The sequence below is a fragment of the Acomys minous genome, assembly GCF_964271855.1.
Source record: "Acomys minous genome assembly, chromosome: 13".
Lineage (NCBI taxonomy): Eukaryota > Metazoa > Chordata > Mammalia > Rodentia > Muridae > Acomys > Acomys minous.
The window spans coordinates 106,357,463-106,374,597 of record NC_140495.1 but is presented as its reverse complement, the minus strand read 5'-3'; the positions used below and the strand labels follow the sequence as shown (position 1 = coordinate 106,374,597).

General features: G+C 45.2%; 1 protein-coding gene across 3 annotated transcripts in view; it reads left to right on the top strand.

The window, feature by feature from the left end:
- Window positions 1–17,135, top strand: part of DNAH8 (dynein axonemal heavy chain 8) — a 251,771-nt gene that overhangs the window by 96,983 nt on the left and 137,653 nt on the right. For all 3 annotated transcript variants that reach the window (XM_084754008.1, XM_084754009.1, XM_084754007.1), the window contains exons 35-44: window positions 1,544–1,644; window positions 3,791–3,928; window positions 4,635–4,875; window positions 6,975–7,174; window positions 8,692–8,845; window positions 10,384–10,547; window positions 11,749–11,851; window positions 13,183–13,287; window positions 14,042–14,203; window positions 16,048–16,272. In XM_084754008.1, the coding sequence (XP_084610134.1) occupies window positions 1,544–1,644; window positions 3,791–3,928; window positions 4,635–4,875; window positions 6,975–7,174; window positions 8,692–8,845; window positions 10,384–10,547; window positions 11,749–11,851; window positions 13,183–13,287; window positions 14,042–14,203; window positions 16,048–16,272 (1,593 nt within the window). The remainder of the gene's footprint in view (window positions 1–1,543; window positions 1,645–3,790; window positions 3,929–4,634; window positions 4,876–6,974; window positions 7,175–8,691; window positions 8,846–10,383; window positions 10,548–11,748; window positions 11,852–13,182; window positions 13,288–14,041; window positions 14,204–16,047; window positions 16,273–17,135) is intronic.

The following is a 17,135-nucleotide window of genomic DNA, read 5'->3' as shown; positions in this document are numbered from 1 at the left end:
TGCTCTATAAATTTCTTCCCCCGTGAGACCTAAGGAGTTCTGTTCTCTGTTTCTGGCCCCCACACCTCCTTGCTTTAATAACCCTATTTCCCATAGTAGCTAGAGAATAATTTTGTATTTCCTGTTCCTCCTGCACTCTCAATAATTAAAGGCAGACGGCAGCTGGAGAGATGGCTCAGAGGTTAAGAGCACTGTCTGTTCTTCCAAGGGTCCTGAATTCAATTCTCAGCAGCCACATGGTGGTTCACAACTGTCTATAATGAGATCTGGTGCCCTCTTCTGGCTGCAGGCACACATGCAGGCAGCATAATAAATAATAAATAAATAAATAAATAAATAAATATTAAAAATAAATCTGAAAAAATTGTCAGGTACTTGCTGTGTAGCTTTATCATAGAAATTCAATTAGGAAGTGGTTGTTATTTCTAAGCTGCTAAAATCAGATGAGAGGAAATAAAGCTAGGGGACATGATTCTGAAGGCGATGTGGCTATGACCTAGTTATGGAAACTTGGGATTTGTAAGCAGGGCTATAGGTCTCCCAGGCCAGATGGGAACTACTGGGGCAAGCAGAGAAGGCTCCGTGGAAGAAGAGGCATCTCAGATGCATTGGGCGGGAACGGTTAGAGTCAGGTGGCGGGGGGGGGGGGGGGGGGGGGCGGGGGCGGGGAGGAGCACTCACAGTTTGTGCACAGGCTCCACAGGGAGACCTAAGCAGCGGCATGTGGGGAGCTGTGACACTCACTCTCTGTGGAGTGTCCCTGTGGGGAAGGGACTTCTGGGGAGTGCTCCTATTGCAATAGGTAGATCCATGCTTTGAGCACGGCTCGCATTTTAGCAATCAAATACATGCTATTTTGAGGGTGATTGTAAGATGGCTCAGCAGTTAAGGCCTCTTACTGAGTTTGCAGAGGACCTGAGTTTGGTTCTCAGCACCTACATGGTGACTCACAACCCCCTGTAGCTCCAGCTGTGGGGGATATGACGCTGTACTCTGGCCTCCACGGCCACCACATACATGTAGACATACACACAGGTACACATGAACACACATAGTTAAAAATAAAAGAAATCCTAAGGAAGGAAAAGGCGTGTGTTACCCTTGGTGTTTTAGGTTCTGTGTTGCAGATAGAGAAAACAGCTTGGCTTTGTATGCTAACACTTTTCTCACTTTTGAGTCCCCGTGGGAGAGAGAGGCCGCTAGTCTAAAGTAGTGAAAAAAAAAACAAAACTAAATTACAGATTTTTTAAATGCCATTTTATTACTTTCAAATGTGCAGACAGGGATTTGAAATATAGCGTTTCTGGAGACCGTTTAGTTCATTAAAGAATTAATTTGATATGAAATGGATACACGTGTAGAATGCTGGGAAGTTAACTTCGGTAAGTGTCCTGCTTTCCTCTGGTGGCTTGGATAAGAATAAATTTGCTCCGCAAGTCCTTCTTTCATGTGTATTACCCTTTCTCTCAATTATAATAAATTACACTTTAATGGGATCTGAATTAATTCAATGTCAGTAAAACTTTAAAAATCTTTGTTATAGGCCAATTTTGATGATCTATGGAGGAAATTTGTTACATACTCATCTGGGGAGCAACTGTTCGGATTACCCGTGACAGACTACGAGGTTCTGCACAAAACTAGGTAAGTTCTGAAAATGCATGAGTATTCCATGTAAATCAGTCAATACTGCCCATGTAAGGACAGAACGCAGCTTCGGTCACCCCCTCTATATTTCCCATATACCTACTGTGTCTGGCTTGTTAGATGCATAATCTCTGTGGTGGCTCCTTTCGTCTGTCGACTTGAGATCTAGAATCGCCTGGGAGATGGGCACCAGGCCGTGCCCCTGGGGGATTGTCAGGTTAACTGAAGTGGGAAGACCCTTTCACCATGGGCAGAGTCATCCCCTAGGCTGAGGTCCTACGCTGTATAAAAAGGAGAAGGCAAACTGAGCAAAGCGTTCCTCACTTTCATCTTGACTGTGGATGCCATGTGACCAGCTGCCTCCGCTTCCTGTCCGTGAGGGACCGTTGTAACCTCACACTGTGAGCTAAAATAAACCCCTCCTTCCCGGAGGATCTTTTGTTAGAGTGTTTTATCACAGCAGCAGTAAAGCAACTAATGTCCACACGCAAAGGAAGATTTCTGGAGAAGGTGGAAAGTTGGCTGCAGTAATTCTGGGCTTGCGTAAAATTGTCTTTATGACTTACTTTCCCCTTTCGCCAATGTTGCACAGTGTTAGTGAATCTGAATTCTTGCCATTTTGACCCTTATGCTTTTTGACTTCCCTTCTGACAACATCTATGTCAATGGTGCTCTGCCTCACGGGGTAGGTGTAGATTGTATTGAAATTGATGGGTAAATTACTTGCTCGATTTTAAGCAACATATCTGCGATTTAACAAGATATAATCAATAGGATCTTAGCTATGTCTTTTTCAGGAGCAGCATCAAGGCTGGGACGTGGCTCGGTGGTAGGTGCTCACCTAGCATGTGTGAGGCCCTGCGTTTGATCCCCAGCCCGGGGATAGTGGAGGATGGGTGGGGGGCGGGGGAGGCATTACAGCAATGCCTTCAGAGTCTTGACTTTCATCAGAAGATGGATGAACCATTCAGCCATCTGTTTAGGGCAGATGGTTTTACACTCCCAAAACACTGATCTCCAAGTATAACCTGCTCACCAATTCTGTTAGAACTGCCGGTGTCTGACCTCATGTGTTGGGTTCTAGAAAATCGTCAATTTTACATGGCCATCCGAGTAACTCTTACTCACGCACTTGGTGTGAGATTCAACATGCTAATCTCCAGTAGAGCAGGGCATGTGGCCATCTGACCCAGGGGCCATTTTTATAGTGATAATCTATTTTAGTTAACAGTTATATAACATTTGTTTTTAATTGTGTGTGTGTGTGTGTGTGTGTGTGTGTGTGTGTGTGTGTACATGTGCCACAGCATGTGTGTGTGGGGGGGTCAGAAGACATATATGAGTTGATTATCTCCTTCCACCATGGCACCCCGGGTTCAAGCTCAGGTCACCTGGCTTGGCTACAAGCCCCTCTATCTGCTGAGCCATCGTGCTGGCCCCTGAAATCTATCATTCATTGTAAATTATTGAGTCTAACAAATGTGCGTTCATTGTCAGGTGGCTGTATTAAGTGAACATTAAATAAGTGGAAGGTGCAGAAATGGTGTCCTCAGAGCTCTGCTTTTATGTTTTGTGATTTTCCAGTGCGATGCCGCTCTGTAGACAGTGTCACCTTTCTTCTCCCCTCTTATTTTACACACATTTAACATAACTTGGAATAACCTCCAAGGAAAAAATGAAATCATCCCTAGGACCACAGAAAAGAAAAATGATGTACAAAACTGAAAAACGGGATAACTATAGCTGGATGCAATGGCATATACTTTTAATCCAAGCACCCTGGAGGCAGAGGCAGGGGGATCTCTGTGAGTTCAATCTGGTTTACATAGTGAGTTCCAGGCCTGCCAGAGCTACACAATGAGACCCTGTCTCCAAGAAAAAAACAAAACAAAACAAAACAGACAACAAAAAACAAGGTAGCTAACAACATAGTATGCTTCATAGACTTAGGAAAGTGTCCAAATTTGTCCTTTATAAGATAACCAAGCCACTTGTTAATGCCAAGTGAGTCTATGCTTTGAGATGTTGTGGGGCCTTGACCTTACTGATGGAGCTTTAGCAAAGAGGTTGTATTGGAAGCCTCTACTGCTGTGTGCATCTTGTGGCTGAGAGGCATGGCTCACGTCATTATTTTGTTCCTCAGAAAAGAGCTCAACTTGCTACAGAAGCTGTACGGATTGTATGATACTGTCATGGGCAGCATCAGTGGTTATTATGAAATTCTTTGGGGAGATGTAGATATTGAAAAAATCAACGCAGAACTGCAGGAATTCCAGAACAGGTGAGCCTCAGTCACACTAGCTTGCTTTCTTACAGCGTTCATCTTACAAGGCTCCCGTAAGACCATTCACAAGCTGGGGCTAGAGAGATGGCTCGGTGGTTAAGAGTGCTTCCTGCTCTTTCGGAGGACCCCAGTTCAGTTCCTGGCAACCACATCAGGTGGCTAAAAATTCACTTGTAACTCCAGTTCCAGGGCACCATCTTCTGGCCTCTCTGGGTACTGCATGCACATGGTGCATATGCCCATATATAGACACACAACACCCATAATTAAAAATAAATATTAAAAAAAGAAGGCATTTCAGGGACTGGAGAGATGTCCCAGCAATTAGAAGCATTAGCCATTCTTCTAAAAGACCTGGGTTCTATTCCTGGCACCCACATGGTAGCTCACAGCCATGGTCTAGTTTCATGGGATCCAGTACCCTCTTCTGGCCTCCTTGGGCGCCAGGTACATAAGTAGTACACAGACATACACAGCAAGCAACACAGTCATGCACATAAAATAAAACAAAAAGAAAATATGCTTCGCAAGCTATTTTATTGCTGTCTGTTCATAACACTTTATTCAAAGAGGGGAAAAACCACTTTCTTAAAAATCAAAACCAACTAAAATGAAACAAAACAAAACAAACCAACCAAACAAACAAAAAAAACCCCCAACAACTTCACAGGTAAGAATCTTCTTTCTTTCTTCTTCCTGAAAGATGTCGAAAACTCCCCAAAGGACTGAAAGACTGGCAGGCTTTTCTGGACCTCAAGAAACGAATCGATGACTTCAGTGAGTCATGTCCCCTACTGGAAATGATGACCAACAAAGCGATGAAGCAGCGACACTGGGACCGCATCTCGGAGCTCACTGGCACCCCGTTCGACGTGGAGTCTGATTCCTTTTGTCTGAGAAATATCATGGAGGCGCCCCTCCTCAAGAACAAGGATGATATTGAGGTGTGTGAGAGAATGAGGCCGTGCAGGAATGTTGCTGGGTTTGTTTTTTTTTTTTCTCCTGACAGTGTCACAAATAGACACTGGCTTTTTCATTATGTGTGTATGGCTGTGTGTGGGTATGTGCATGCTGAGTGCAAGTGCCTGAAGAGGCCAGTAGAGGGCGCTGGATCCCCTGGGAGCTGGAGTTACAGGTGGTTCTGAGCTGCCCAGTGTGTGCAGTGGGAACTACTGTGCCATCTCTCCAGCTCTGGCATTTATTTTATTTTCAGTTTTTACTCTATGCATAACTGCATATATCTGTGGAACACAGAGTGGGGATTCAACACAAGTATAGAATGTGTCATGGTCAGTTTGGGAAGTTGACATTTCTCTCTCTCTATCATTTCCTTATGACTGCAAACAACCCCCTCCCCTTCTGCCCCCCCCCCCCCAGTTCTTTATTAAATACACAATGCCATTGTGAAGAATGGTCATCTGGCTCCACTGTGTGACACCAGGGGTCGCTGTGATCAGTCTTTTAGCTTCTGCGGCACCATTTTCTTTGTTTTAGTTTCTACAGAAGAGAGAGAGCTTGTGCCCTGCTTCCCATCCTGGACGGCTTACACAGAGTTTTGAAAAATTTAAAACGTTTATTTTATTTTTATGTGTATATGTGTGTGTGTGTCATGTGCACACAATCAATATGTACACAATTGCCAGTGCTCACACGAGACAGAATGGGACATCCCCTGGAGCTGGAGTTAGAGGCAGTTGTGACCCATGTGACGTCGGTGCTGGGAACTGAGCTTTGGTATTCCACAAGTGTGGTACTTCTCCAGCTGTAATGAAATTGTGTGTGTGTGTGTGTGTGTGTGTGTGTGTGTGTGTGTGTGTGTGTTTGAAATAGGGTCTCACTACGTAGCTCTGGCTTTCCTGGAACTCACTATGTTGACCATGTTGGGTCTCCTAAGTATGCCACCATACCGTGCTCTGATTTTGTTTTGTTGTTGTAGTTTGAGACAGGGTTTCTCTGTGTAGCCTTGGCTGTCTTGGACTCACTTCATAGACCAGGCTGGCCTCAAACTCACAGACATCACCTGCCTCTGCCTCCCGAGTGCTGGGATTAAAGGTGTGCGCCACCACGCCCAGCTTCCAGCTGTTTTTTTTTTTTAAATTAAGACTTGTTTTGCTCTCCGTAGATCTTGAAAAAGGAGTTTAAACTTGTATTTACTCTTCCAGAACAGCTTGTATAAATAGCGTGCTTGCTAGGATTAGTTGACGGTAAAATAAGAGAATGTGCCGTGCCTGCATGGTTAGCACATGCAATTGACAGCATGTTAGAGATACAGAGCTGGTCAGATTGGAGTTGTGCACATATGCTTGGGCCAGTAGGAACAAGGCAGTTGTGAAGAAGTTGAACAGCAACATTAATCATGTATATAGATTTCTGGGGTACAGGGGTTCTGAGATACTCCAATGAAATGGAGGGTGGATGGGAGTTCATTCAGTATATGCTGAGGTTGATGTTAAGATAAAATGATCCTTTGAAACACATTAATTTTTAGAGCCCATCAGTCTATCCTCCTGTCTTTTAAGTATACCAACATTAAAAAAAAGTTTATGGTATTCATGTATTATATTCTTGGTGATTCCTTAGGATGTTTTGTCTAAATTTTTTAATTCATTGGTTTTTATGAAGTCTATTTGGAGTTAAAAAATTTAAAAAAATAGTATTGCAGTTTTGCTTTGTGTGTGTGTGTGTGTGTGTGTGTGTACATACATGCACACACCTTGGAGGTGCATGTGGAAACCACAGAAGAACTTCCAGGATTTGGTTTCCCCTATCACCATGTGGGCCCTAGGAGGACTGGGCTCATGCCACCAGGCTTGGTGGCAAGCACCTTTGTCTGCTGAGCCATCTCACCTGTCTGCCTTTTCCAGATTTTTTAACCGGTTCTGGTATGAACCCGCAGCATGGGGCCCTTGGCTTTCTCAGCTGCAAGTCAACTCACTGAGCGACGTGACTTCTGGTCCCTTCCACGCTCCGTGTGCTGTGATGTCATGGTACATGCAGCTTGCGGTTGAGAATGCCACGGCCGTTCTGTCGTCTTCCTCTGTAGGATATCTGCATATCTGCCATTAAGGAGAAGGATATCGAAGCCAAGCTGGCTCAGGTGATTGAGAACTGGACCAACCAGAACCTGAGTTTCGCAGCATTTAAGGGGAAAGGCGAGCTCTTGCTCAAAGGAACGGAGTCTGGAGAAATTATCACTTTGATGGAGGACAGCTTGATGGTCTTAGGCTCCTTGCTAAGCAACAGGTAATTTTATAAACCACGGGTAAGATTTAAAAAGTTGGTGTCTAGCGTCATAGCCTAATTTTGTAGCTGGGGCATTTAATCAGATTCAAGCTCTTGTCTGTACACACCGTCTGTTTTTCCCTAACAATCCCGGCCATTCTATCTCTCCTCAGAGCTACCTTCTCTCCCTCCCCCCCCCCCCCATTTTCCCAGGATGGTGGAGGCCGTCATACTTGTTAGCCCCAGGCTATGGCAGCTTAACCAGTACCAAGATGGCACCTTCTTCTTCTTCTTCTATCTGCTCTAACTTGTTACCTCGTGTTCTAGTCGTCAACCAGTGAGAACATTTGTGACCCCCATCCTCACAATATTTCATCGCCGTCGTGGTTTTTTCAATTACGTGCACATGTATAACAGTCTGCGTGCAATGCCGCATGTGTACAGGCGCCCGTGGGGTAGACTCTTGAAGAGGGGCATTGGGTCTCCTGGGACTGGACTTGGAGGTGGTTGTGAGGCTTCTGATGTGTGTGCTGGTAACTGAATGCGGGTCCTCTAGAGGAGCAGGCAGTGTTTTAACTGCCAAGCTATCTCTCTAGCCCCAGTAATTTTTATTTATTTTTAATTTTTTTTAATTTTTAAATTTTGTTTTGTTTTGTTTTGTTTTGAGGCAGGGTTTCTCTGTGGAGCCTTGACTGCCCGGTAATTCTTGACTATCCCCTCTCTCACACGCCTAAGAAACACACCACAGCCCCATCGTCAACAGAGGTCACTCACTGTCCAGGGACCATGGGCGTCCTAACTCTCTAAGATGGGATCCCGGGCTGATGACTGGCATCTACCATGACCTCTGGCCCCTGTTTGGATATGTGTAATCTATAGAGATCCTGGGCCAGGGGATTGTGGGTTGGACTTATCGAAGTAAAGATCCACTATTTGAATCTGAGTCCTCCTAACCAAGGTGACCTTAGCGTAGTCATTGGTTCCTGGCCTTCATGGGCTGGTGATTCCCATGGGTCATTGCAGATTGGCCATCCTGACTTTGCCAGAAGACAGGCTCTTGAAATGGGCTGGTGGAGAAAGACAGCAGCCAAGAGATTCAGGTCTTTGGTTTGAGTATTTGTAGCCTCAGTCCTCCTAGCTAATTGCAATAGGGTCTTTAAAAAAATTTCATATATTTGCACCCGTGTATATTTGTGTGTATGTCACATGTATGCAGGCAGCTAGGGAAGCTATAGGAGAGCACTGGATTTGAATCCTTGAACCTTATACTTACATGTACATAACCTGGTAAAATACACTTATGACACTATATGACTCAATGCTTTCACAGCTGTCGGGGAGGATGGTTCATTTGGAAGTCAGTTCCCAGCAGTGTGTAGAGCCCTCCTAGGGAGAGTACACGCTTATTTGAGAAGTTTCTCACTCTGGAAGTCCCTCCTCCTCCTCCTCCCAGAGATCTGCGAAACCCTAATGTGTCAGCAGATTGTACCCCAGCACCGGCCACAGTAGGAAGCATGGCTTCTGTCCTCTACTTCTAGGTATAACGCTCCGTTTAAAAAAAACATCCAGAACTGGGTGTTCAAGTTGTCAACTTCCTCGGACATCATTGAGGAGTGGCTGGTGGTGCAGAACCTGTGGGTCTATCTCGAAGCTGTCTTTGTAGGCGGGGACATTGCCAAACAGCTGCCTCAGGTAAACAGAGCTTTTGCAAGTCTTTATAAAGTCATTTGGTGATCTTGGCCCGGCGGTACAGTTCTGTGATCTCAGCTACTCAGGGGGGCGGAGGCAGGGGAATTTTCTGTCGATAGGCCTTCCTGTGCTACTTTGAAAGACCCCTCCCAGAATGAAAATTAAAGAGAGGGTTGGCTATATAGCTCAGTGGTATAGTGCTTGCCTGGCATTCATGGAATCCTTGGTTCGATCCCTATTAATATTAAAAAAAAATATTTGGTGCCATCTATGTCTTTGTCCCAGTATTCAGGAGGCAGAGGCAGGCGAATCTCTGTGAGTCTGAGGCCAGCCTGGTCTTCAAATGGAGTTATCACCAATAAAATTAGTCAATCGAGTTATCACCAATAAAATTAATCTATGTTCAGTTACCTAATAGTAAACCCACTACTAGCTGGTCAGGAACATACAGTTAGAAAGAAGAACCCGTTTTAGAAATATGCGTTGAGACTTTCAAAGGTGCTGTATACTGGGAGCCTTTCCAGCAGGCCAAGCATGTGGTTCTGCCTAGCATTCATGGGCCTCTGGGTTCGGTTTCCCAGCGGCACATAAACTGTGTGGGGTGGCACCTGCCTGCGATCCCGGCATGCAAGAGGATAAGAAATCCAAGGTCATCCTGAGTACATGATGAGTTCACGGCCAGCCTTGGGCTTCACGAGACAATGTCTCAAAACCAAACCAGTGTTCAGTGATAGATCGTTTACTCTCATGGTGACTTCTCTCTTACACCGTTAAGCCTGCTCCCCCTAAATCCGCCCGCCTAAAGACAGGATCGATGCAGATTATAAATCAAGGATAAAAAAAAAAGCAGGAAAATGGCTCATTTCTCTTTGCAACACACTTTGTTTTAGACTCTAATGTTAAAGTCCATTTTTAATTGGAAAATAGCACTTGAAAAAGAGACAAAAATTGTGCTAATTTCCAGAGGCATTTTTCTTTCTTTCTTTCTTTTTTTTTTCTTTTTTTTTTTTCTTTTTTACAACTGAATGAAGAACTTAATATTGTCCACAGGGCGTAGAAAGTTTTTATTTGCAAGTATGTAAATGAGGCTTTGTTTTGTGCCCTCGCTGTTCCCTCCTCCCTTTGCCTTTTCCCTGAGGTAACGTTGGAGCCATGATTATTCCAAGATCCCCGAGATCAAATTATCTCTGTGCCTCTCCAGTTGGCTCATCAAGCCGAAAACACCTGGGGTGATGAAAGACTAGATTTGAACTTTAAGTCGGCAGCTCGGCAAATTAATCATGTGGCACTTCAGAACTATATTAAATGCAAGGAGACAAATAAGTGATAAACCTCATTGTCATCACAGAGCATTTTAATAAGTGGCTTGATGGGTTTGGGGCCTCGCTCTTTAGGATTAAGGAGAAAAAAAATGAAGAAAAAATTTTGTTGTTGTTGTTTAAATGATTGCATCTGAAGAAAAGGAATTTAAAGTGGAGCGCTGCTCGCTCTCCTCAGTTATCCAGACCCTCGTCTTTACCCAACTTTGGATTTGCTTTTAGGAAGCCAAACGTTTCCAGAATATTGACAAGGCGTGGGTAAAAATAATGCAGCGAGCTCACGAGAACCCTAACGTGATCAGCTGCTGTGTCGGGGACGAGACGATGGGGCAGCTCCTGCCTCATTTGCACGAGCAGTTGGAAGTCTGTCAGAAGTCCCTCACAGGGTAAGGGCCCGCCCTTCTGTCCAGCCACTCACTCAGTTCTGTCCGCGTTTCCGGTGTTCCTAGGGCCGGTCCCACCGGAAATAGGAACCTGAAACTCCCGTAAACTCAATTTCTCATTAAGAAAGACTCGGGGTGAGTGGGCTAAGGCATTGCATTTGCTTCCCAGGGCTGTCGTGCCAGTGACCACCAACTGGTGTCTTAATGCGTCAGACATTTTTTTCCCCCTTCCCTGTCCCAGTTCTGGCAGCAAGAAGTGTGAATTCAAGGTGTTGGCTCCCCTGGGAGCTTGTGGCAGAGCTATGGGTGGCTCTGGGGCTGCCTTGGCTCGTGTCATAACCCCGACGTGTGCGCTCTTCACGTGGCCTTCATTTCTTCTGTTTCTTTTGTGAGGGCTCTTGCTGTTGGGTGTAGGACCCATCTGGGTCTAGGGCTTTGTTTCCCTGGGACCATGGGACGTACACATACACTGAATAAACCCAACAGTCTTCTTGAAAAACAGACCTTCCAACTCATTATATCTCAGGGGCCCTCTTCCCAAGCAGTCTCACTTACAGATTCCAGGGTGTGTATGTAGATTTCTCTTTTAGGGGATTATATTGATCCCACTTGGGGCGTGGAGAAGAGGTGTGCAGTAAGAGGAGAGCTGGCCAGACAAATGGCACGGACACTGTCTTCCAAAGACCTTTCTGCAAGCGTTTATAAGCTAAAGTGGAATCCATCCTTGATTTCTATTTAAAATATGGTGGTGACGAGTCCTGGTTCATCCAGGTTTATCCGTCTGCCCCAGCTGCAGGGAGAGGTGTCCTCCGTGTTGTCCTCAACATTTTCTGGGTTGGAGATAATTTCATCCCAAATTTAAATCATGAAGTGCCCAATGCTCTGACAAAGGCTCACAGGGAGGCTTCCCGTGAGAAAGAAGATGAGAGGCAGTGGGTGGCCTTGTCCTCCCTTCCTTTATTGCTTTGAAACCTCTTTGTTTACCCTAAGTGCCTTTCCTGCTGGACTTTGGTTCTCACCAACTATCCCAGAGGCCGCTGGGAAATGCCTGTTGGTGCTTTCTATTCTCTTAATGGCCAAAACAAATACACGCACACGCACACACACACACACACACACACACACACACACACACACACATACATACACACACACACACGCATACACAAACACCCCAAAGGAATCACTCTTGATTTGTTTGAAGGTATTTGGAAAAGAAGCGATTGCTGTTTCCGAGATTCTTCTTCGTCTCCGATCCGGTTCTGCTGGAAATCCTCGGACAGGCTAGTGACTCCCACACCATACAGGTACAACCCGGACATGCAAGGGTTAAGTCGCTTTATCCGTGGGATATGCTCTCAAGAAGGAAAATAAAGCTAACATCTTTAACAGTGCAAGGCAGGGAAGATGAGACTCAAAAGCCATGATGATACAGCTGGGGGGATGGCTCCCTTGCCACACAAACAAGCAGACCCAAGTTCAAGCCCCAGAACCTACATTAAAAAACAAACAAACAAACAAACTCCTGTGCACAGCGGTGCATACTGAGGAGGCAGAGGAGATGGGTGAACTCCTGGGGTTTTCTGGCTAGCTAGCCTAGCGGACTTAATAAATTCCAGCCCCTGTTTCACAAAACAAGTTAGATGGTGCTTAAAGAATAACATGTAATGTTCTGTGCACTCCCTGCAACATACATGCACACACACGAATGCATACCTGCACACACCCACCTGAAAAATATTATGAGAAAATGTCCTATCCTCTATGGCCTTAGAGCCTATTGACCTCACACAGCCCAGTGAGGGTGGTGTGTAACAGTCACCGTTCACTAGCCGTGAGACCTTGCCAGGCTCTCGGTTTTTATAGTCTCTCCGTTTCTTTGGCCTGTGACATGTAAGAGCCGTGAAAGGAAAAGACAATTAAGAGAAAAAGTGAGAGGGACCTGTGCCTGTCAGGGAAACTGGGTGGGATGGTATGGTTCAGTCTCTCTCTGGAGAGCAGAAAGGGATGGCCACCGAGTCTGTAGTACAAGAAGTGACATTTGCGGGACTTGGGGACAATATTCTATAGGATTTAAAAAAGTGGGCCACAGTTGGTTGCCATGGCATACAACTGTAATCTCAGCACTCAGGAGGCCGAGGCAAGAGGAGCAGAGTCCAAGATCGGCTTGGGCTGCAGAGTAAGTTCCAAGCTAAACTGAACTGTATAGGGAGACCGTGTTTTCAGCAAATACTGGGACTCTAAGTTAATCAGGTTTTGTAGTAGTTTATATTGCTGTTTTCCCCCCCATTTCCTTTCTAGTTTTGAGATAAGAAAGTAAAATATACTAAGGTTTTATGCTTTAAAATTATTTTATTTATATTTTTTGTGTATGTGTATGTACACATGAGTGCAGTACCCATGGAGGCCAGAAGAGGGCACCAAAGCCCTGGAGCTGGAGTTAGAGGTGGTTGTGAGCTGCCCAATACGGATGGATGCCAGGGGGGCTGACCCTGAGTCCTGTGGAAGGGCAGGAAATGCTCTTAGCTGCTGAGCCACCTCTCCAGCCTCTACTAAGGCTTTAAAGGGGCATCGTCGTCGTAGCGTTTGTGTTTGCCCCATGCATGATGTTTTGGCTCTGCCTTTGTGTCTCCTACAGCCTCATCTCCCTGCGGTGTCTGACAACATAAACGAGGTGACATTTCATTCAAAAGACTATGACCGAATGATGGCTGTGATATCAAGAGAAGGAGAAAAAATTATGGTAATTGAAAATTTTTTTCTATTAGGATTTCCTTCAAGTGGTAGGTTGAGAAGAATGCAATTCGCTTATGAACAATAAAGGGTGTGGAGAGCAGGGTGAGCAACCCTGGGTTCCAGTTTTTTTTTAAACTCTAGTTTTGTTATGAATTAGTGTAGATAAATCATTTAGCTTCTCTCATGTTCATTTTTTTTAAAAAAAAAATCATCGATAACATTAGTGAACAAGATCTCTGTCGTCCCTTATAGTCATGTTTTTTTAACTTATTTCACCCGTGGTTTCAATATTTTGCATAGGGAGCCGGAGAGATGGCTCAGTGGTTCAGAGTGTTAGCTTCCCCCTCAGAGGATACGTCTTTGGTTCCCAACACCCACATCAGGTGGCTCACAAGCACCTTATAGCTCCAGCTTTAGGAGACCTGACACCCTTGTCTAGCCTCCTTGGGCACACGTACACACACATACACACACACACACACACACACACACACACAGAGGAAGAGAGGTGGGGGGAGAGAAAGAAATGCAAATAAAATATAAAGTATAAAGCTGAGGCAACTGCACATGCATGGGTGCACTTATTTAAATACACACACACGTGCATACAGTGCTCACATACACAAAATAAACCAATAACTATCTGACATAAACTATAGAAGAACTTACTCTGTGTTATAGCACTAGGGTTTATCAATTGTGACAATTTGCCAAAACAGCGTGTTAATAATTCGCTTTTATTTTATTTTATTTTATTTTAGTTGGATACTGCTGTTATGGCCAAAGGTCCCGTAGAGATTTGGCTCCTGGACTTGCTGAAGGTCCAGATGTCGTCATTACATAATATAATCCGGTCTGCCTACTATCAGATCAGCGATTCGGGCTTTCTCCTCCTCCCTTTCCTCAGCCACTTCCCAGCGCAGGTGAGGTCCACACTGTCCCCCCCAAATGGAAATATGTGGGACTAGAGAGCAGGTCGCGCTTAGCCTGGCGGTGTGGAGGTTGCTTCAGCACCCTCAGTAAGCACCTGCTCGTCCGTCTGCTCTGTTCTCAGCCACGCCTAGTCCTCCTCCTCTGCCTCTTCTCCCACCCGTAAGGACGTATGCCAAGACTCAAGCGGTGCATGGAAAAAAAAAAATTCCATCTTAAACACCAGCGGTTCTCAACCTGTGGGTCGTGACCCCTTTGCATATCAGATATTTACCTTGTGATTCACAACAGTAGCCAAATTACCGCTATGAAGTAGCAATGAAGATAATTTTATGGTTGGGCGGGGGGTGGGGGAGGTGGGGGTGGGGGCGGGGTGTGTGTCACCACAACACAAGGGACTGTATTAAAGGGCTGCAGCACTGGGCGTGCTGAGAAGCACCGTTATAAATGTCTGTGTGCACGTATCTCACTGTATAGAGAAAGGATCCGGATAGGGAGATGGGCACACACAGGAGAAATAACCGCACGTGTTCCTGATGTGAGTCTCAGCTTGTCATGGTGGGAGCGGATGTTTGTGCCAACAACGGTTCTTCTGCCCCATGTCTCTTACAAGCTCCCTGTCATGTGCCAAGTATCACGAAGCCCCAGTGTCGGGGATAAGGACCTGGCACTTGCATTAACACTTCACCCAGGACAAGTGGAAAGTGGTTTTCAGTCTCTTCATAAGTGGCATGAGGCAGAATTAAGATTCCTAAGGGAAAACAAACAAACAAACAAGACAGAGTTTGTCCCAACTATGTTTCCTGCCCTGGCCTGAACTCCAGTTGGTTCCCAAATTAATGAGCACATTCTGGAGACATAAAACAATTGAGCATTAGTTATTCAAGCTGTACAAGCACAGACAGGGATCAACTTAACCGTGGAGATTATTTTAATGCTGCGATTTTAATGTTTTATAGTTGCCTTGAAATTTTTTAATGCTTGTGTTAAAGATTTTTTTTTTTAATTTATTTTCTGGCCAGGTGTCGTGGTGCATGCCTTTAATTCCAGCACTAAGGAGGCAGAGGTGGGCGGGTCTCTCTGAGTCTGAGGCCAGCCTGGTCTACAGAGTGAGTTCAGGACAGCCAGAGATACACAGAGAAACCCTGTCTCGAAAAACATATATTTGCCACCTTAGTGCTAAGAGGCCTGTTTCTTTGGCTTAGCAGGCCTCTTAGCATTAAGGTGGCAAATTTTCTCTATCCTGGGAAAGTGTATACCACTGTATATATGCAAGTCTCATTCAGACCGGGGAGTTAGCGTTAGGAGGAGAATTAGGAGCAGGTTCAGAGCAGTCAGGGTACTGAGCAGGAAGTAATAGAAAAACTGAGCAGCTTCCCAGATTTCTTTTAGTGTGCGCATATATTATTTCTTTAAAGCAATTTTTTTCAAATAACTGAAATCTGCCTGCTATCAAGTTAATTTTAAAAAATTGCTTGATACCTCATTTCTGCTTTCGCTCAGAACATATTTTTAAAGATTATGAATGCAACGGATCATTGCTATAAAAACCTGGAATTTGAAAACTATGAAAGAAGGAATAAAAATTACATATATTTATACTCCTTGGAAATGATGACTATTTTTACATTTTATTGTATCCCCTCCTAGAATATATATGTACACACACACACACACACACACACACACACACACACACACACACATACACACACACACACACAGATAACATTTTTATTTAAAGCTTAAAGGCACCCACCCTTGTCTGCCTCATGTGAATGCACGGCAGCCAAGGCTCAGCGTAAGCATGCCGTCCATGCTTGTCTGCTGTTCGCAGGTTGGGCTGCTGGGGATTCAGATGCTGTGGACGCATGACTCAGAAGAGGCCTTAAACAATGCGAAAGATGACCGCAAGATCATGCAAATAACCAACCAGAAGTTTCTGGATATTTTAAACACGCTCATTAGCCAGACGACGCATGACCTCAGCAAGTTTGACAGAGTGAAGTTTGAGACTTTGATCACCATCCACGTGCACCAGAGAGATATTTTTGATGACTTGGTAAAGTACCCTGCACCCAACCCCACCTCTACCCCCGCCCCCACCCCTCGCCTTGCCCGGGGGTGGGGTGGGGGGGATTTAGTCTGGTAACTCAGAGTGGGCAGCTGAACAATAGTTAGAAGGATGAATGTACACAGCCCTCCCTTTCCCCGCCACATGTGGTTCTCTTTCACAGCTGTCCACGCCTGAGCAGGTGTGCTGGGTGCTTCAAACAAGTGCATGTCTTTCCTCAAGAGAAATTTGGTTTCTGGGTCTTTTGTTTGTTGTTTTTGGCGACTGTTTGTTTTTAAATCACTTTACTGTGATGAACTCACACATATTTTTGCGATAGGGTCTCACCGTGTCTCTCAGGTAGTCTGGAACTTGCTATGTGGATTGGACTGGCTTCAAACTCAAAGCGATGGCTCCTGCCTCAGCCTCCTGAGTACTGGAATTAAAGGCATACACCACCATACCCAGCTAAAGTCACAGACACGAATCTGTGGGAGACAGCTCTCATTCAAACCAGACACCGCAGCTTCCTTTCCTACACAGCCCAAGAGTCAAGTTGGGGAGTGGTGCCATGCACAGTAGGTGGGCTGTCCGGGTGATTCTTGAGCTTGTCCCCTTGACAATCAACACTATCCCAACAGGACAGGAGACCCTGGTGACTGTCGTACCCTGCCTTTTGACAGTCTTAGTCTGTGCCATCACTTTCTTCTCCTCTGTCCGATCCATCTTTAAAAACATCACTCCCCTTTGTTGAAGGCACATAATCCATACAGCTCAGGAATTTTTGCAGAGACGTTGATCACAGACTGCCTGTTCCGAGCCTGTACCAAAAGCTCCGCTTCTATAAGTAATATGTATTGATGACTCTTTGA